This window comes from Piliocolobus tephrosceles, chromosome 4 (assembly GCF_002776525.5).
Source record: "Piliocolobus tephrosceles isolate RC106 chromosome 4, ASM277652v3, whole genome shotgun sequence".
Lineage (NCBI taxonomy): Eukaryota > Metazoa > Chordata > Mammalia > Primates > Cercopithecidae > Piliocolobus > Piliocolobus tephrosceles.
Window position 1 is genome coordinate 175,522,387 of NC_045437.1, and position 22,083 is coordinate 175,544,469.

A 22,083-nucleotide genomic window follows, 5' to 3' on the forward strand; every position below is an offset into this window, starting at 1 on the left:
AATACTGATATGCTAAAAAGAAAAAGCAAAACTGTTCTTTTAGATTATATGCTACATCCGAGGACACGCTATGAATGGCAGCATAACCTTGCATTTAGTTTCTTAGCTCAAAGTTAATTGATATATTTGGAATTATTTAGCATGAGTTGGGAAGTGCTCATTAGCTTAAAACTTTTTATGAAAAAAAATACATGTACAGCAGTGACATCAATAAATGAAAAAGGAGGGGGGCGTAATTCATCATTTTCCACGCATACACATAAGCCTGGGCAGTTGGTTTCATTGCGTTTCAGAGTAAGGTATTTGACAGCGCTGTTGACGCTCTTCTCTGGACGAATTAGAACATCTTTACTTTTTTCTGGTTCTTGACTTCTGTTTCAGGGTCTTCACATTTATTTGACCCTTCTCCATTTTATTTTATTTTTTTAAATAAAAGTATCTCATGTAAGAATTTGGAGTTTCAGCTGAAAGGAGAAATCTCTCTACATAGTATACCGAGTAACAAACCTACATCCAAAATAATTAAATGATATGATCCAAGCATCTATTTTGAAATTATCTTAAGTGTAGTGGGTTTAACAGAAGCCACATATCATATAAAATAAACCCACTTTTAAAACATATAACATTCTATAACGTTTATGTTGCCCAACAGTAAGGAAGTTCACTGTGCATATTTGCCGTGGAGGGTCATTCCATGTCATTTTTCTCACCCATGCAATACATACCCTCATCAAAATACATGTGCACATGCATAACTGAAATCATCCTCAAAATTAGCCAATGAGTGGAATGCTTTCAAGCATTAATCTATAAAAATATGATGTTTTTATTAACTTCTGTAAATTGTAAGCGTTCTAATATCAATTTTTTTAAATAAATAGTTAACATTTGGTAGCTCTTCTTAGACTCCTATGAATTACTTCAAAAAATCTCCCAGTGATTCTTAAAGAGTCAGTGTTTTCAAGACACTTTGTTCTTGATGTTAATACCAGCAAATGTCCTCCCCCATGAATGTTTGTTTAGCTGTGTGATTTTCAGAAGGAACAGACAATAACACAAAGGTGATATTTAATAAAACCCAGCAAGGTCTCTCATTTCAGAATCACTAAGCAAAACATTTTTCAAGTTAACTTGATTTTTAAAAATATGTAAGAACATTTTGGAATAATCTTTTAAGTTTAAGTGAATTTATATACCAAACTTTTGGATTTAGAGGGAAACTGCAGAAAAAGAAATATCCATGTTTCAGGGTTTTTGGCATGTAGCAGCAGATCGCAGAGGGAAGCATTATGGCCTGGAAGCTAGGACAGGGCTGGTTCTCACTGTGCACTGTCTAGCTGTGTGGCCCGGCAAGCTACCTCTGCTGATTTCAGATTCCTTACCTGTAAACTGAGTCAAAGGACCATTAAACCTATTTTGTTCTTTCCAGCTCTAATTGTCTACTCTTCAAGTCAAAATGAAAAGACAAATTTCTAATGTTTAAGTTATATTTTAGTATCTCTTTAAAATGTTCAAAAGAATCTCAAAAGCCCACCATCACGAGTATTGAATTAAAGATGAATCTACGTAAACTGTTAAAACTTTTAAAAATTTAAATGTGTTCATCTCATTTTGTCAGTGCAGTTTTGTTATCTATTTCCGAGGAGTCTCACTCTTTCTAATTATCATTCTCCATCCTCATCCATTCAAAAACACATTTTTCAAAGTTTTACAAATATAAAGGCAAGGTGAAGTAATTTCTCCCTCCGCATTTGGAGTGATGTGCAGAATCATTTTGTCTGGGCAATCATTAAAAATGATTTCTCCCATATTTACCTTGTGTTTGCTAGTTACTAATTTAAAATTAATTTAATTTAAATTAATACTAAATGACTTCAATGGCAAATCCTATGTAAGGTTTTAAATTGAAAGGCAGCTTAAAATTGAGGCAGTCTAAAGGAAGATGGCCTAAATTAAGGGTCTCATAGTACTACCAAATGTCTAACAACTGCTCAAAAAAGAAAAGAAGAAATCAGAAAATACATAGTGCAAATTCTCACGCACCAGGAACACAGGCCTGAGCCACTGCACCTCCCACACAGTGCAAATTCTAAGCTGAAAAAAATCCCAATCTAATTTTCGAAAACTCTATACTTAATTTAATTTAAAAGGCTTAATATTCCTTTGTAGGCTAACGACTGACAAGATGACCCAGAAGTTTGATAGAGCATTCTGATATGGATACTAACAGCCAAATACAGAGCTCCTGGCTGCATTTAAACAAAATAAATATTAGGGAAAAAAAAAAAAAAAAAACTCACAAGGACAGTGGCCTTAACTCTTAAATTACATTTTAAAAAATACTTAATGATTGGATATACACAATTTGCATTCTAAACTTACAACAGGTTTTTTTTAATGGTGGGGGATTTAGGAAATGGTTAGATCTTTTCCCATATCTCATTTACATAAATTAGCCAGCAACTCATCACTCAATTTTCTTCTCTATGCTAAATTATAGAAGATTATATAGATACAATCTCCCATAATGACGCACCCACTAGGAAGAGGTGTCTCAGACAAGAACACAAGTTCATTCTAGATTAAAACTAGTGCATAACTGGCCTTAAGGAATAAAATGTAACTGATCTGGAGAAAAGGATCCACCTACTGAGGAGAAGTAAAAATCTTAAGAGTCCAACAAATACATCTCAGAAAATGCTGCATGATTATATGCTACCCTGCCTTGTGTTGTTTTCCACTTCCTGAAAGAACAGGTCAGGTGCTAACCTAACAACACAGCGTGTGTCTTCTGTAACCTCAAGCAAGGACATGACGGCTTGGAAAAAGCCTCTGCTGCCTCGCGTTTCTCTAGGCTGACTGCAGGGCTTTGGGTCATTCATAAACAGCAGGACCTAAGTTACCTGTATTTCCCTGGCGTGGTACACGATGATCAGACCGAGCAGGATGATCGTGGAGAGACTGATAAGGCATTTCAGAGCTAAGGAATACAGCGACGCCTGCAACACAGTCAGACAGAAGCACTTTTAAGAAAGAAGCACTTTTAACCACCTGGCCCCCAGAGTCAGTCAGTCCCCCATAGGTGGACCTGAACTCCCAGAAGGAAGATAAGGGGAGAGGGGTGCACCTGTCTTGGCTCTGTGATCTGTCAGATCATTCAGCCTCAAAACCAAAAGAGATGAGAGTAGACCTGGAAAGACGCGTGGCTGGGCTGCCGGGTCCACGCCATGGAGAAACGAAGCGCTGCTGCTCCGGGCTAGCAAAACCAGAGAGGAACTTACTCCTGAGTTCAAGAGGGCGGGTTGAAAGGGCCCTCCTAAACATAATTCACCAGGGATGATTACAGATGGTTTCCACCGACTCCCAGAACCACTTACTAAAGGTGCGCGAATGCGCTGGGCACTCCTAACTGCCTGGAGAACTTTGGCTGCACGCGGAAAGGGTTCATCTCCGAGTGGTTTAGCTGACTAGGGATGTGCGTCCTAGACGCGCCCGCTGTCCTGGCGGGCTCCCTTGATAGTTCTGGGGAGGCTGGGACCCGCAGGCAAAGGGTCCCCGCCAGTGCCCATCCCAACCACCCAGTGCCCGACTCCAGCAGCGTGGGCAAGGGTTCAAGCCTGTACCTTGTCGTAGGCGCCCCACGACAGCTCGGTCTCGATGACCATGACCACGATGCCGAACATGCCGAAAATGAGCGCGTAGTCGCTGAGCCGCTTGCGCTTTTCGAACAGGGCGCGCCGGTGGCCCAGCTTGTAGCCGATGTTCTGGTTTTTCTTTTTGCTGGACTTGGTGCCACTGCTGCTGCCATGCCCGCTCCCGCCACCGCCGCCGCCTCCTCCGGTGCTGCCTCCGCCGCCGGTTCCATAGAGCGCCAGGTTGTTGGAGTTGTTGTGCTCGGGCTTAGATACCACGATCTCAGGGGCTGAAGACGAAGCGGCGGCGGCGGCGGCGGCGGCTGAAGACGGGGAGGACGCGCCGCCACCTCCTCCGACAGACGCGGGGGGCTGCAGGGGCTGCGCCTCTGAGTCCATCTCGTGCAGGTTCCGGCGGGACGCGCTCAAGTTGCTGAGCGGCCGCATGACGCCCCCGTTGTACCTGCAGCTGCTCATGGCTATTTCGGTGAAGGGGTTGCTCTCGCGGCGCGCCTGGGGCTGGTGGTGCTGGTGGTGCGCCGGGTGCGGGTGGTGGTGGTGGTGCGAGAGCGGGGGCCCGGAGCCCAGGCTGCCAAGGCTGCCCGTGGGGCTGGCGGCGGGCTGCAGGCTGTGGCACTGGTGGTACTGGGAGGCGGACGCGGGCTGCTGCGCGTACTGCTGCCGGAGCGCACTGGCATGGCTGGACGGCGTCAGCTCGCTCACATTGAGCTGGCTGCCCCGGCGCGACGAGCAGCAGCAGCAGCAGCACGACGAGCCCGACAGCGGCGAAGAGGTGCGGGTCCGGAAGGCGCCGCCGGGCGAGGAGGTGCGGAGCAGCAGGGACAGGTTATCCCCCGCCCCCGCCGCCGGGGCACCGGAGGAGGAGCAGCTGTTGCACCGGAGGCATGGGCTGCTGCCGCCGCTGGCCGGCTGCTGGTGCGCGAGGTGCGGGTGGTGGTGAGGGTGCGGGAGGGGCGCGAAGGGCGGGCACGGCTTGTCCTGGCTCTGTTGCTGCTGCTGGCAATGCAGGTGTGAGGAGCGCGGCGGCGGCGGCGGCTGCTCTGGGAAGAAGCCGCGCTGGAACTGCAATGGGGTTTCCATGTCAGGGCTGTTAAAGCTGCAGGGAGACCAAGCGGTGGTGCACCCTGCGCAATGCGTTATGGTCGGGAGCGGGGACTCCTGCTGCTGGTGCGAGGAAGGGCCCATGCCGGCTCCGGTAGAATCCAGGCGGCGAGTCCGATTGGTTGGGCGCACCAAAACAATGGGCATGACATCACCTGCGGGGACCGAGACTGAGTTTGCGGCGCGCGCGGCTTAGGGAAGCGTGTGTGGCAGAGAAAGATGGGGAGGGGAATCTGCAGGACAGAAACCCTAGGGGGTGCAGTCCAGAGCCAGGGCGCTCCAGGGCAGGGATTCCACCTGCTGATTGCGTGCGCCCCTCAGTCCTGCTGGAGATGGAGAGCCCCCACGCAGTGCAGCTGGGCTGCAGGAGGAGGAGAAAAGAGAAAGGCGCCCCTCCCTCCCGTGCCGCCGCCACCCTGACTAGTGCTGGATGCGCTGCCCGGATCACCTGCGCCAGCCACTGCAGCACATCGGGCCACCCTGGCCAGGGGGCAGGCGCAAGGACGGTGTGGAACCCCGACCACTTCTCCGCCTGCATGCCTTGTAGGGCTGCAAAACAGCAGCCCCCTCGTCCCACGCCCGCTTCTCCCAGATCATCCCGCCGAGAGTGGGCTGCCGGCTGCCCGCCAAGTAACTGCGGGGGCACTGGCTTTGGGGAGAAAAAGTTTGGCGGCCGGCTACGCCAGTGCAGTAGCGTGTGGGGAGAATCCCGGGGCCTGAGCCCTGCCTCGGCCGCTGCGGGAGCATAGCCGACCCCGCGCCCGGATCTTTCCCCGCCAGCCGGCTCTGGAGTCTGGATTGGGTGCGCGGCGCCCTAGCCCGAGTGCGCTGCGGCGCGGGTAGGGTTAACAGCCTCGGCACCGGGGCCGGGGGAGGGTGGGGGCGGGGCCGGAGGCGGGGATCCCCGCAGTCCGCCAGCAGAGCCGGCAGGGCTTCCCGGGTCCCCCTGGCGGGGGCGGAGGGCTTTCCCCGCTACTGCCAGCTCACATTTGCGCCTTCTCCGGAACATGAGGGGCTGGCGCCCCCCGGCCGCCGGGTGCTGGGCTCTGGCGCTCAGGCCCTCCGGCAGCCCGAAGCCGGAGGTCCGAGGGCTTCCCAGGCGGTGGAGAGGCAGGCGGCTCGCTCAAAGGTGTGGGGGCTGCTCAGTCACCGCCGGCCTCCAGCTCCTCTTCTGCTCCTCTTCCTCCTCCTCACCTGCAGCGCAGACACAAAGCAAAGAGCGGTCACAAATAACGCAAACATCGAGCATCTTTGCCAAGTCCTAACTGCAGCGGTGGGTGGGAGAGAGGCCTGGCACAGGCTGATTCACCCCGGTAGTTGCAGCCTGGCAGAGAAATTATTAAGAATGATAGCTTGGGCTGAATAATCGCTGCCCACGGACAGTGCTGGAGTTTTGTTGGAGTTCGGTATCATTATTTATTTACTCTCTAATAAACTAACACAAATGGTACTTGGTGTTTCACAAACCCCCTGCGCTGTGTTCTTCTAGGAGATGCAGCAACACCATGGTGATCCTTTTGAAGGTTCTTTGTTTCTGCTCCATCTTAAGTCTTTACATTGGCGTTTCTTTGTGAATTCAAATTCCTGTCTCCCTCTAAAGAAGATGAAAGAAATTGGCCCGTTGAATATTTGTTTCCATTTTAAATTATTTTAAAGCCTGATTTTTATGACAGAGACTATTACAACGAATTAGACCTAGAAATTAGAGTGAAAGCGGATCACCCTCATTAGGTGATTAGTTAATTGGAATTCTCAGCTGGATCCAATGTCTTGATATTCTACTCGGCAGCTGCCCTAAAGTTGCTTACCTGGTATCTGCTTGTAAGAGTGTGCGTGCGTGTGCTTTCAGTGTCACGGAGTGAATAATTCATTTTATGATATTCTTTGGACACATGTTAAACAATTTTAATATTTTGTACGTGCAAATAAACAGCAGAAAAAAAGGGGTGGGGGGCGCAGAGCTGCTGTTAGTCCCATCGCCCTGGACTTGAGATAATGCATACTGTCCGGACTTGAATTTCTCAATGGTCTTCGTCAAGAATATAATTTAGTGGCTAACAATCAGAGACAGCATTTTGTTTTTATCATCTATTGTTATTTTTGTTCTGTATCTTCAAAATGGCAATTCAATAAAACTTGTTTAGGATCACGAAGCTAATTGAGTCTTCGGGGCAGCTGAGTAGATACTGCATGAATTGTGTGGAAAGCGTGACTATTAAAAAATTCTGAGAAGTAATTTGAATTAAAATAGAAGTTTCCCTATGAAAAGTTACTAACCTTCTGGTCTGAAAAAGAAATTCAACTCATGCAGAAAATCCATCAAACATGTATTAGGACCCTTTTCAACAAATTAGGTAGCTTTCCAGTTGCTATGGGTAGCGATTGAGTGAAAATGTTTGATTCATCCTTAGAAATCTAAATACTTCAAAGGAACATTATGGTAAATTAATAAATATTTTTATTAGCCATTCATAAATTTAGATAAGAGATTACATAGCCTCCACCCCCAAAATACCACAATAGTTATTGCCAGCATTAAATTAGATATCAGGTTCTACAGTTTCTGAACTGTCATAAGAAAAATAATGGCTGCATCCCTTGTGTCAAACTGACTTTGTCAAATAGCAAATTCAAGGCTTCAAAAGAGGCTCTAAAAACAAAATAATAGGCAAAAATATATCTTTTGCCATGTATATCTCTATGCCCTAGTATGGGATTAGTTGCAGTGTCATTAATCATGTAGAAATCATGTACAAATAATCATCTCAGAAATTGCCTCCTGAGATTTATGGCAATGTTGCATGGAGTTATCACTTCTCTCCAAGGGGGTACACAGGAGGACAGAATGCACAAAATTCAGAAGAAAGTGGAAATTTGATCCACAACATGAGAGACTGTCGGAACACCAAAACTCAGACTAATAGTACTTCCGGCTAGCCACTTTTTTGAAAAAGCTCATAAAATAATTTAATAATGTAAAACTCACTGTGATTGGACAGACAGTAAATCAACTAGACATTTATCGGCTTTCTGTTAAGAAATCAACTGATTACACACACTCGAAAAGCCATCTTTCTAATAACTATCTGTATATTGAGAGTGTGATAAACCTGTATTACTATGATGAAAAAACACAAGATAATTTTGTGTTTCATTTTTAGTCTGAATCATAACTTCATTGTTTAAGACATTTTACACTATTAGGTTATAACAGGAACATTTAAGAAGTTCTTATTTTCATCATTCTTCTTTTAATAAAGTCAACAAATTTTATGTTTATATGTAGACATTTAAAATGTGTATGACATAATTTTTCCTTTTTTTTTCTATACAGGATTATAGAGATACATGTAACATGTAAAGTTAAATGAAGCAACAAAGGCAATATTCTTCCACATGGATAGTCCTTTGCACATAGGAGATATTTATTTATACTTGTGACTATAGAGAAGAGAGGAAATAAATGAAGAAACATTGGGGGTAAAAAAAGACGCAGATCAAGGGCCATGACTTCCAGTGATAAGCTTTCAGAAAATTAAATTTGCTTCTTTTTGTTCTATTAAGGCATATAAGTGAGAGAATTTCCCTAGATTAACACCAGAGGTCATACTCATCCACAAAATGTATTTCAAATCTAATCAATTGAATATATTTCCAGCATCACTTTTTAATAAAAATTTCCCATTTTTTTCTTATGGCCTACAACAATTTCTTTCCCATAGTTGTTGAATTTCAAGCTTGTGAACACACACACAAACACCCATCCCGCAAACACACACACATTTTCTTAGAAGAATGTCTTTTTTCAGACCACAGGAGCTTGGGAAAAAATTTCATGTTGTTTGCACTCCAATCCCTTATTTTACTCAAATTTATATTAGGCCATTGTTTATAATTCTCTTCTTTATAGGACTGTCTATGCTATGTCTTTTTGTTGTACCTTAAAAAGCAGGGTTCTCTTGACTTTGGGTGTTTTTGGTATATTTCCAAAGGCAATCAGACCAGGGGTCCCTGGCATCTGTTTCCCACATTGTGTGGTCTGAAGGAAAATTTTGACTTACAAAGTAAGTGTTTTTCTGATCGTTATTTTTTTCTTTGCCTGGGTAAGTCAACTACAATATTTGGTGCTGCCAAACACAGAGTTGTGGCGAGACGCTGCCGCTCTGAACTTACTGTCCTTAGCAATAAATGCAAGTGGGGAATCGGGATAGTATCAACTATTTCCTTAGCACAATAACAATTCCATGTTTCTGGAAATATAACAATTAAAAGGCCCTAAAAACACTATTATTTTTAAATCACACATTGCCCCACTTCATAAGAAATCTAATTTGAAGAAAACATAAACATCATAATTATTAAATGTGGTTCTTCATACTTCTGCATTATGATTATAAAGTATCAAGATATGAATGAGCGTATTGGTGAGGGTCTTATAAATTTTTAGCAATACCTCTATTTTTTAGGGGCTAATTATTGTGTTAGGGCCTATCCATTCACTTCCTAAATTTTCAGTTTTTCCTATTCTCACCCTTGTCTCCTACAGTTTCTTAGATAGTTAGCATATCTATAAAAGTCTCCTCGATGCCAGCAAAAAAGACAAAGGTAAAACTCATACTGAGTTTGCTAGAACTTAACTTGTGTTAATTAAATGGGTGAACAGGTAGAAATCATTGTGTATGCTAAGTCTTATTAAAATAATCTGTGGATTTCATGAACAAATATCCTTTGGCAGCTAGAAACACAATGCTCGCATCTAGAAAGTCACAAAACTTAGCAGACAGCACATTCTACTTTATAAAGTAGTTTCTCATGTGTTTATTTTATTTGCATCTCACAACCACATGGAAGGCAGGAAAAGGTTTTATCATCATCTCCATTTTACAAGTAAAGATAATATCTGAAATGCAGTGACTGCCCTACCCAAGGTGAGACAGCTAGTGAGGAGCAAAGAGAGGCCAGACTTCAAACACAACCTTCTGAATTTTTCTGTGAGTCTGTTTTACACGCTGCTAGCTCTTCTTCACAGCCAAAGAATATAGTAGCCTCTCATTACTAGAAACTGCCTGTGAAGGGCCTCACAGACATCTCCTCACTGGCTTTTTGGTTTCTGTGATTCTTAACTGTTGTCCTCTTGTTGACTTCACTTGATCAACAGAATAATTTGTGAAGATATAATCCAAATGTAGATGAAATAGCTGTGCTGTATGCCTGCAGGTCCAAGGTACCTAATTAAAATGTGTTTAAAAAAAAAAATAGAGATACTGATGTATTCAGACAGACACACTCTTCTATCTACTTTGCTGTCAGCCTGTAGATTCTTAATTTTTGGTAATATTGACACTGGCAAATGCCATTTAGTTGTTTCAAATAATAAGGGAGAAGGAGCAGGCTCAAATTCTTCACCCTGTAGCTCAGAGGAACTTGTCTGCAGTCTTGCAGGCATCCAGCTTGGTTCCTTGGCTCCCACTCTGGCAGACTGGTCCTCTCATTGCTTCTCCTTTTATGCCAAAGAGTGAGAGAACCAGAGAAAGGAAGCCAGGCTGCATGCCACAAGGAGAGAAAAACCAGTGTGTCCCACAGCTGGCTTAAAGAGTTAGCAAAAGTGGAACCAAAGATATTAAAACTAGCCCTAAATATTGAGGTCAAAGCTTACACTTGGTAATCTCAAAAGTTCTCTGGTTGCTCAGTGCTAAAACATAGGGAGGCTAAAAACTGAAGGTTTATTTTCCCTTTGAAATCCAGTGTATATTTTCATAATTATTTTCTTCTTCCATGCAGGGTTAGGGCACGAGATATATTAACTCATTTTTTTTGTTTCCTGATCACAGCCCTGTAAATTCTCTTTCCGTGTGTTACTCATGAACTCCCTATTCCTATATTTGCCTTATTCTTATCTACCTCTTGCCAAAGAGGCTCAAAAAATCTACTACTCTTCATCTAACTTTATATTATTCTCTCTCTTTCTTGGAATATTTGTAAATCCCAGTCCCCTAATAATTGTTTTAGTGCCAGGAGTTGGTGCCTACTCATACAAAGGGAAAGGACCCAATTTGCTAAGTTAAATTAAACATAACAATGTCACCAGCAACCAAACACTCAAGATAACTTGATAAATAAATTATCAAGGTTTGCATATTCATATTCATCTTCTAAGACAGCGTTGTCTTAAAAATGAGTCTAATTCCAGATTACTGCTCTTTTGTCTTATGGCTGTAAATCCATTAACACTTTTGTTCTACTGTTTTAATTATTAATGTACAACAATTAGGTCACACAAAACAATATACATTAAGTAAAATATCAGGGGAAAAGCACAACAGATATATGCTAGACAATTTAATGACAAAACTTACTATTTAATACAATGTGTTTCTCTCACTACTTAGGATGAGTCCTTCCTAAAACCGTTTAATTAGTTGAAACTACTGGATACTTTCACAAGTTAAATTATCTTAACGAGGAGTATTTCCTAGCTCATATAACTGAAAGTATTATTAGGTAAAACTTCAATGCTATTTGATTCAGAGGTTAAGACATCATCAGTGTTTCAACCAGTGTTTCAGTTTCCTTAGATATTTTATTATTCTCCTCCTTCATATATATTGGCTTAATCCTCAGGTTAACTTATCTCATGGTAGCAAAAAGAGCTGTAGCAGTTTTAGGCCTCATATCCATACCCAAATCATTCAGAGGGAAGAAGGTCATCCTCTGCCCCAACTTTTCAAACAATTTTCTAGTATATCTAATTAAACCAGCCTCCATACCCAACTCTGAACTATAAAGAATGGTTAAAGGGAGGTATCTGAAGATGACTGGTACTGGCTACTTGTGGCCATTAATTAATTTTCTTTGTAACCTCTTAGCTCTCCTAACACCCTTTGGTATCTCAGACATATACATACAGCATCGTGAGACCGAGCCTTTTGTAGAGGTTGTCGGTGCTAATTTAGAAAATATATGTTCTCAGTTTTGAGTCGGCAGCAAAAGTGCACTCAATACCCAGCCTGCTGCATGTGGTTTGGCTTGTTTGATGCACACATCTGAAAGGACTCAGCAGTCAAGAAGACACACATGGGCAGGCACTCTGTAGTTAGCAAGGGTCTCACTTGATATTAACAGGTGGTTGTAATACTAGGATCAGACTTACTTGAGTGCTCACTTCAAAAGAGAAGCTAAGGGAGTGGGAGGCTCCCTTAGTGGGAGGCTAAGGGAAAGCTGAGCCAATAGTTCAACACTGTCTCATAGATGGTTATCTAGGGTCGCTTAGAGGTGAGGATAGCTTTGAAGCAGTACATATAATCCCTGACTATTTCCCATGATTATGAAGAACTAATTTACTCATGGGGTGTTTCTTTTGGTTTGTGTTTTTAGCCAAGGTAAAGGTAATGTTTTTATTTAAATATATTACATATTTTATTAAGAATTAAAAAAACACTGTTTTTAGTGGTCACATAGACAATGGAAAAAGACATAGAAAACAAAACACTTTGTTCCCAAAGATAAATTATGTGAAGTATACCAAACCATTGAAATAAGATTAATGAAAGTTTTGTCTAGGTTATTAAACATAGTTCCATGATGAAGAACTCATATTTCCTTGTCTAGATTTCAGTATTTTGATTATCCCAAGATCTGGACTTTGGAGAACACATAAAGCAGGCAGCCTAGTAAGTGGGCTTTCCCCATAAGTGGTAGAATCTGATGCAACTGATGAGTACCATTCTAGGGTTTTCTTAATACTGGTGATGTTAACTTTGATCACTTGGTGATGATGGTGTCTTCCAGATTTCTCCACTGTAAAGTTACTGTTTCTCCCTCCATAGTTAATAAATATCTTATTAGATTTTTTGAGATTATGCAAACATACCATTACTCATCACAATTTCACCCAGTAATTTTAGCACCAATCAATGATTATTTTCTGTAACAATTATAACTGTGGTGTTTACCTAATGGTTATGTCCTCCTTTAATAGTATCTTCTGTGTTGATTACCTAAATTATATTTAAAGAAAGACATGTCCCTACTTCCTAATGTACTTATTTATTCAATGAAATATTATTATAACAATGTAAAGGTAATGGGTATTGTATTCTATGAGTGATAATCCATTATCATTATTTATTTTTTTCTCAAATGATTCCAGCCTTGGTCATTAAGAGCTCCGCCCCTGTGTCCTTTTGGCATGGCCCCATTATTTTTTGAGCAGTTCATCATTCTCTGGCATCACAAGATGTTCGAGGCTTAACTTAGTATTTTTTCTGTCCCAGCCCTGGAGTCAACTATTTTTCCAGGTATGCCTAGTTTCTTTCTTTTTTTGGAGAATGAATTTAAAAATGAAGATATGCATACAAAGGTATACTCATTGTTACTGCCATGTCATTTTTACAGGCCTTTTCAGCTATCAGAGACACAAATATATTCATGTATATGAACCCATACACACACAGCCATATTTAATATCTATGCCTATCTATGTGTATATATATTTAGAAGTAAATTCATATTCATACACCCAATTCTAATGTAATACCACAGAGTTCAGTTTTGCTTTTTTCTTTTCCTTGTTGCTCTTTAACAATGAAACAATGAAAAATCTGGCCCTCATTACTCACAATATATTTATTTATTTGCTCAATCTTAGTTACAGAATAGTTAGTACATTCCCAGATAGAAAACAAATTTACTCACTAGCAAATAATGTTTGTGTCCAGTTCTGTTTGTCCTTAACCTTATAGTACATGTTGACAGAGTCTGGATCTATGTCCCTGCCAAATCTTATACTGAGATGTAATCCCCAGTGTTGGAGGTGGGGCCTGGTGGGAGGTGTTTGCATCATGAGGGCAAATTTCTCATGGCTTGGTGTTGTCATTGCATGGCTTGGTTCTGTCCTCACAATCGTGAGTGAGTGTTAAAGAGATCTGTGTTTATTTAAGTTTATGCACCCTGCCCCCAACTCCTGCTTTGGCCATGTGATGTGCCTGCTCTGTCTTTGCCTTCTGATTAAAAGCTCCCTGAGGGCTGAGTACAGTGGCTCATTCCTGTAATCCCAATCCTTTGGGAGGCTGTGGTAAGGTATCACTTGAGGTCAGGAATTGGAGACAAGCCTGGCCAACATGGTGAAACCCTGTCTCTATTTTAAAAAATACAAAAATTAGCCAGGTGCGGTGGCACATGCCTGTAGTCTCAGCTACTACTCAGGATGCTGAGGCAGGAGAAACGCTTGAACGCGGGAGGTGGAGGTTGCAGTGAGCTGAGATCGCACCACGGCAGTCCAAACTGGGTGACAGAGCGAAACTCCATCTCAAGAAAAATAAAAAATAAAAGCTCCCTGAGGCCTCGCCAGAAGCCAAGCAGATGCTACCTCCATGCTTGTATAGCCTGCAGAACTGTGAGCCCATTAAACCTCTTTTCTTTAGAAACTATGCAGTCTCAGTTATTTCTTTATAACAATGCAAGAACAGACTAACACACGTCGTAATTAATGTTTTTCCAAGTTAGGTAGATAGGTTATTTCTGCCCCAAAACTCCTTCAGTGTTGTTCTTATCTGTAATACAGCTAGCTTCATTCGCTGCTATTTGTATTCTATTTTTATTTCACCTACATCTTGGTTGATTTTAATTAGCATTCATTTGTCTTTTGGGGTTTGTGAAATAGTGCAATGATTCTAAGTGTCAGAGTTATGCAAACAGGTATACTCAGAGAAATCTGAATTCAGGAAGGTCCCTACTCCATTGCCATATTCTGTTATTCTTTTTGCCCTTTTCCCATCCATGCCTTGTAGAAAACCAATTTTATTAGTTTCTGTTTTATCCTGCTTGTATTTCTTTTGTACCAGGAAGTTGACACGTGTATATTTTTTTCCACAAAGAGTAGTGTGTTCTTTTACCCTTTGTTTTTTTCACTTAACAAGATGTTTTGGAAATGTATCTATATGAATCCATAGAGATCTTTCTCACAGTCACACAGTACATCACTGTGTGGATGTAGCACTGTTTATTCAAACACTCTCTTCTTTTGGGACATTCAAGTTGTTTCCAATGTTTTGCAGAATAAAAAATGCTGAAATGAGTAACTTTGTGCATATGTGTTTTCAAATTGATGAACGTGTATCTTCAGGGTAAAATCCTAGCAGGGATATTTCTAGGTCAAAACGTAAGTGTATATGTATTGTCTCTTGATTAAGTTCTGCCTAAATAAGCAGCACCTAGTCTAATAGATTATGCTGACTTTCCTTTTCAATTAATCAAAATTAAATGGGCTGTAATTTTTCTGTGGCAATTTACAATCTGGGTTTTTTCATGTGTAGTAAAGAATTTAGGCCGGGCGCGGTGGCTCACGCCTGTAATCCCAGCACTTTGGGAGACCGAGGCGGGTGGATCACAAGGTCAGGAGATCGAGACCACGGTGAAACCCCGTCTCTACTAAAAATACAAAAATCTAGCCAGGCGAGGTGGCGGCGCCTGTAGTCCCAGCTACTCAGGAGGCTGAGGCAGGAGAATGGTGTAAACCCGGGAGGCGGAGCTTGCAGTGAGCCGAGATCCAGCCACTGTACTCCAGCCCTGGGCGACAGAGCGAGACTCCATCTCAAAAAAAAAAAAAAAAAAAAGAATTTAGCCTTGGCCAAGAAAGGTCTGACCTTTGTCCTTGGCTCCAGGGAGGTAACCTCTAAACCCGTAGACTCTCCCAAGAGATAGGAGTGTTTTTGTTTTTCATGATGGACTCCTCAGACCATACCTTATTGTCTGGGCTAAAGAGATGACTCACGGTCAGTCCCTTGGGTCACATATCAGCTGACTCCTGGGAAGGAGGCAGCTGAGACTGAGTTCAGCCACATGGAAAATAAATCCATCAATCATGTCTATGTAATGATGCCCCAATAACTCTGGACACTGAAGCTTGGAAGAGCTTCCCAGGTTATTGATACTCCATGCATATGGTCACACATGGATGCTGTAAAGGCTAACACATCCAGAGGACACAGAAGACACTTGCTGCCCTCCCAGACCTTGCCCTCCACTCTTCCTTTCCATCTGCATTCTTTTCTGTGAGTATACAGTCTACAGGGAGTTCTGTCAGTCCTTCTAGCAAATTATTGAAACCAAGGATGGTTTTGGGGACCCCTCATACTTGCAGTTGATGTCAGAAGTGAGGGAAGTCTTGGTGACTGGGCTCCTTCCTTTGTAGTTAGACCCAAACTCCTTGCAGTTGCTGCCAGAAGTTTGGGCCAACCTGGCAGTCTTGAAGACCATGCCCTCAACCTCCCATTTTGGCTAACAACTCTGGGTGGTTCAGCACTTCTGCAGGCTAAACTCGAGATCTCTGGGTTAACAGAAAGAGAACTGGAAGATAATGTTAGTTTCAGTTCCAGTGGATGTTTAAAGAGTTAAATATACACTAGAATCCTTTACCAAAGGGTGAAGAGAAAGGTGCTGTGTTCTCAGATGTCTCCAGATATAGGTGAGGAAGAGAAAATCCCCTAGGACCACATAAATAGGAGAAACTCAGACTATCAGGCATCCCTGCCCATCAGACCTCAGAGGGAGCAGACAGCTTCTCAAAGCACTTTATACAAAAGGCAGATGGTTATAAATACTCTACCCACCATAGGGATTCACTGCTGTCTTTAGGATTGTACCACTCATTCATTCCCTCACCACACCCTGCTGTTCTCCCCACACCATGCGTCTTTGTCCCCAGGTAGCCATGGTATTTGAGTCTTTGTCCAAAGCCCACTTGGAGAGATGAGCATTCTTTCTGCCACTCTGACTTCATTCTTTTGCCCCTCTCTCCTTTCTATATCCAACCCCCAGTAAAGCAGACCCTAAAACTCTATATGTATTATTTTTTATAGAAAACTTGAGGGCCTTACATACACCTAAAATTCTCTCTAAATCCTACCTCTTATTTTAATTAAGTCACCGTTGAAAGATGTATTCAGGCCACAAGCTACCTTTCATTCATTTCTACCTATGTTCATTTATGCTTTAATATTTCTTAGAACTTGGAAAATAGTATATCTCAATAATCAGATATAGACAAGAACTCAGTTATGTAGCACACTCTCACCAAGCATCCCATCATTTCATAATTTAGCCAAAGACAGAACAAACCACAGCCCTTTGGAGACAAAATCAATGTCAAGAAGCCTGTGTTGGCTATTCATAAGCAAGCCTTCAGACTTTCAGTAATCCTGATTGATTTCCTGACCCACTACATATCAAAACTTTAAGAAGAAAGGCTTATTGCATTTGATAAATTAAAGGTAGCAAGAAATGAAGATGTGACAACTGATTCCTTGAGAAACTAACGGTGTATTTATAAACAGAACTTAACACAGCATAAGAGCTCAAAAAAAAAAAAAAAAAAACACACACACATTGGGAGAGGATCAGGAAGAATAGCTAATGGATGCTGGGCTTAAGTCCTGGGTGATGGGATGATCTGTACCACAAACCACAATGGCATGTGTTTACCTATGTAACAAACCTACACATCCTGCACATGTACCCCTAACTTAAAAGTTTGGGGGAAAAAAACACATTGGGGCAAGTGGCCATTTATAGTTGAATAAACCCCAATGCCATCCTTGAATTCAAGATGAGGCTAATATATGTTTCAATGGTGATCCTAAGTGATCAAGAAAACTAAATTATCCATACCATAGTCTATTAAGAAAGAACATACTTACGACATTCAAGAAGAATTTACCTTCAAAATTATTTTTTAAAAAATTATTGGGCCATAACCTTTATCTGAGAATGTTGGTTTTCTATGAACAATTCTAGATTTCTAAGAATTTATTGTAATTGATTTTGTTAAGGCTTTACTGTGGGAAGCCTACTTTCAGGTCACAAATGTTAGTGACCTAAAGTCTATGAAATCTTTCTGGAGGGAATCTTTCCTCCACATTCCACAAATAATCATCAACCCTACCTCTAATACGCACACACCATATGGCTTGCATGAGATTCATCTTCCATGAATTTAGTGTCTATGTACCAATTTCCCTTCTTGACAGCACACTGAACAACTTTTACATTCCTATGGATAGCACTTCAAATGCTGGAGATTTACAGTTAGCTGTCTTTGATTATACTAACATATAGAGTCAGTCTTTTTAATAGTAAACATTTTTCCAGCTTTATGATGGCATTACTCATAACAGCCACAATACAGAAACAACCTAAGTGTCTGCCAATGGATGACCAGATAACGAAAATGTGGTATATACCTATAGATGATGAAATATCATATTCATCTTTAAAAAGAAGGAAATATTGCCCTTTTTGACAAGAATGACTCTGGGGAACATTATGCCAAATGAAATAATCCAGACACAGAAAAACAAACAATGCATGACCTTATTTATATGTGGAATCAAAAATGTCAAACTCATAAACAGACAGTAGAATGGCAGTTGCCAAGGGCTGAAGCAAGGGAAAATGAGCAGATATCAGTCAGACGGTGCAAAGGTCCAGTTATGCAGGATGAATAACTTCTGGAGACTGCAGCACAGTGACTACTGACATTAATTTGTATAGTGTACTTGAAGTTTGCTAAGAGGGTGGATATTAAGTGTTCCTATCACACACGCACACACACACACCATAGCGGTTTGAGGTGATGGATATGTTAATTCGCTTTACCGCTGTAACTATTTCATAATGTATACACATGTCAAAATATCATGTTCTATACCTTAAATATATACCATTTTTACTTCTAGAAATGTAGATTATATTCTGGCTATTGATAATTTTAATGGAAGACAGCTACTTGAAAAAGAAAATTAGGCAAGGGAAATGTGTATGTCTATGTGTGTGTGAATGTATGTATATAATCTATAGTATATACACACATATTTTATAACAATTTTTAGATCACAGACATTTGGCACATAGTCAGTGGGCTACGAATTATGAAAATATTGTACAGTACATTGTAATTTGGTTGTCAAGGGGAAGATTGGGGCAACTTAAATAGAACACAATTAAACAATGACAATCTGCTTCATGTTTACGCAAGTCATCATTTGGAGTTCTCTTTTCATAGGTGAAAAATGTTGGGAGATGGAATCAACAAAATTGATAGACTTAATTAAAATTTTTAACCTTTTTGGTAAAAAAAATTGGCTTCTACTTTATTTTTAAATAGTCTTTCATTGTGCAATAGAAAGCATTTGGACTTTAGAGACAGAAAGTCCCGAATTCAAATCCTGAATTGAGTCATATATCCATAGGCAAGTTTTTCATTTTTCCAAGCTAAAGTTCTGCTCTATGTGGCAGGATGAGTGAGAAATTAACCTGCCTGTTGTTTTCACTCTTCCTAAAGGAAACTGGCCCAATTCAGCACCATCCTTCTGTTGTCATGGAGGTCTATGGGCCCAATATTGCCATATATCATGCATTTTATTTATTTGTTTGTTTGTTTGAGACAAGGTCTGGCTTTATTGCCGAGGCTGAAGTGCAGTAGCGTGATCTTGGCTCACAGCAACCTCCACCTCCTGGGCTCAAGCCATCCTCCCACCTCAGCCTTCCAAGTAGCTGGAACTATAGGCATACACCACCATGCCTGGCTAATTTTTGTATTCTTTGTAGAGACAGGGTTTCTCCATGTTGCCCAAGGTGGTCTCGAACTCTAGAGCCAAAGCAATCCACCCACCTCAGCCTCCCAAAGTGCTGGAATTGCAAATGTGAGCCACACCACCCAGCGCATCTCCTGCATTTTAAAGAGAATCATGAAATCCAATATTTTATGTTAAACTCTCCCAGTTGTTAAATATTTGTAGTTTTTTTTCATTTTTAATACAAGAAAGTGTGGGTAGGGCATGTCTGCTGCTCAGAGCTCATCTAATAACACCAGTTTGCATCTTCTGGCCAGGACCATGAGGAACTGAAACTGCATTATCTAGCAAGGGTGTAGAGGTTGACAGTAACCAGAAATGAAGCCTGGAAAGGGGGCCAGGGTTTTCTGTGTGGACAAGACCTCAGCCTTCACAAACATGGTACTAGGGGGCCGCAACTCCTCAGCTTGAGATGGTTGTCGAGGTGACCCTGAGGAACCACATCAAGTATTGTTCTTTAGGGAACCTTTGTGATGATTCCTCTTATGTGCATTTGGCAAAGAAAGAAAAACTACCAAAGGAGTTGTCTACCTCTTAGTAGGCCAACGGTCTTAAGCACAGAGCAACAGCGAAGGCTGCCACCAATGACTGACCACATAATTCCCAGGGTTCTTTAATGGCCCAAGGTCAAAGAGACCCTCCTTGATTCCTGGAATTCACATTTTTCTTTTTCTGGGTTTTCTCTCTCATTTTGCTGGAACACATCCTTCAGTAACTTCTAAGACAGGGTGCACTGAGAATCAACAGATATCTACTTCTTACCTCATTAGCCACCCCATCTTCAGCCTAGTATAGGTGCTGTCCCAGGCTGCTAAGATCAGGTTGCAGGGCCTGGGACAGGACAATACAGGCTTCCACTCCCATAGGGAAACCCTAAACCCAAGAATAATGCTGGTTTTCCAAAGCTATCATTGCAGTGCTATTCTTTACCCTGCTCATGGATTATATCCACTTCTGTGGGCTGATTCTGGTACCAAACCTCCCCATATGGTGATGTAGAATAATAGGAAGAGCTACGTAGGAAGGAAGACCTGAATTTAAATCTTGATCCATCCATTTTCTTGGCATGTTACCTATGTTTTCTAAGTTTCAACATTTTTATCTATAAAGTGAGGATGGTGCATACTTCTCTGGAGTGTCATGAGAATGACCTATATTTTGTACTTACTAAAGGATATTGAAAGGACCTTTGGAACACAAGCTTGACGTGCCCCCAGATATTCAAAATTGTTTACATGTGCAAGAAGAATAGTCTATTTATTTGTCCCTACATATGTGTACATATTTAGAAGAAATCAGTGGCAGCTTAGATCTTTATCATCACTTCCCTGTGCTTATTACTAATTCAAGTCCTCTTAGCTCCAACCAGTTTTCAGTATTAAGATTTAAGACAGAAATAGCATTTGAATAATTTGTATTCACCTACCAAATTGGGCTTGAAAAATAAAAAGGAAAGCATGACTTAAAATATAGTCATTGAAGCACAATGTTGGCTTAATGCACCTTAAAAAACGCTACTCATAAAATGTCCTGCAAAAGGTACTCAAAGTGCATAGCTGGTTGATTTTGCTCAAGGAAATGACTTCAAAGCTTTTGATAAAAAATGAAAATACAACCAGCCTCTCTAGCCTAGACAAATTCAGTGCATTTAGTATTTTATTCCCAATGACTACCTTTATTAAAGGTACAATCCAGACATATAGCATTATGTTTTTTTGCCCAATGACTAACAGCAGGCAAAAACGTTGAAAACTTTTAATATGTGACATTATTTGTCCCAGAAAGACAAATCTAGTGGGACTGAAGTTATGAGTTCATGCTGAGTTCTACAGGGTAAAATTCAATACAAGCCAAGAGTGGGAATTTTTTCTTGGATGAAAACACTATTGACTGTGGTCATTCACCAAGACCAACTTGAAATTATCACGAATCAGCCAGCCTGTGGCAAGACGAAGAATAAGAAGAACTTTGGCTACATTCTTGAACTTTGAATATTCATTCAAAGTAACCATTAGCCATACTGCCATAGAGAATGCAAGATAAGAAACCTTTCCTGATTAAGCCCAGTAAAGAAACTTTGTGCTCTTGATATTTAAATAGGTTGGATGTCAACAGGTTGTACTATAAATAACTGCAAGTTGCATGTAAATGTTCTTTTCACCAGCTACATGGGACACCTTTCTTTTATTTTGGTATCACCACTTGCATGTCTTCTAGGAACCTCAACCTCAATAAGTTCAAATACTGTCTCAGCCATTCATCCCATACCCCTCTTAGACCTGATCAACCTCCTAAATTTTCTATATCTATTTATAACCCCCACTTACGTATGGGATAAATTTCCTCACCCATCATATCCAATATTTCAACAGGTCCTATCAACACTGTCTACAAAATCTATCTCAGATATCCATCTTTGTTCCAGTGATCATCCCCTCTTGCTCTGACGACTGCATCAGCTTTGTAGTTTTCTTGCTTCCACTCCTGCCATCCTCCAATATATTCACTACACAGAAGATGAGATGTTTTTTAAAAAATGTCAAAAATCAGATCATATGACTCCATTGTTTAAAATCTTTCCACGGCTTCCTATCAAACTTAGAATAAATCCAAAAGTTCTACCATGGCCCAGAAAGTTCTCCATGGTCTGGGTTCTGAGTCTTTTCTTGTGCCTCTCTTCCCCTGGCTCTGTGTAC

General features: G+C 41.4%; 1 protein-coding gene across 1 annotated transcript in view; it reads right to left on the reverse strand.

Moving 5' to 3' along the window:
* Positions 1 to 22,083, reverse strand: part of KCNN2 (potassium calcium-activated channel subfamily N member 2) — a 428,813-nt gene that overhangs the window by 132,983 nt on the left and 273,747 nt on the right. Inside the window, exons 5-7 of the mRNA XM_023194265.3 lie at positions 5,745 to 5,951; positions 3,627 to 4,912; positions 2,907 to 3,002 (exon numbers count right to left, since the gene is read on the reverse strand). Of these exons, the coding sequence (XP_023050033.2) occupies positions 2,907 to 3,002; positions 3,627 to 4,912; positions 5,745 to 5,766 (1,404 nt within the window). The 5' untranslated portion in view covers positions 5,767 to 5,951. The remainder of the gene's footprint in view (positions 1 to 2,906; positions 3,003 to 3,626; positions 4,913 to 5,744; positions 5,952 to 22,083) is intronic.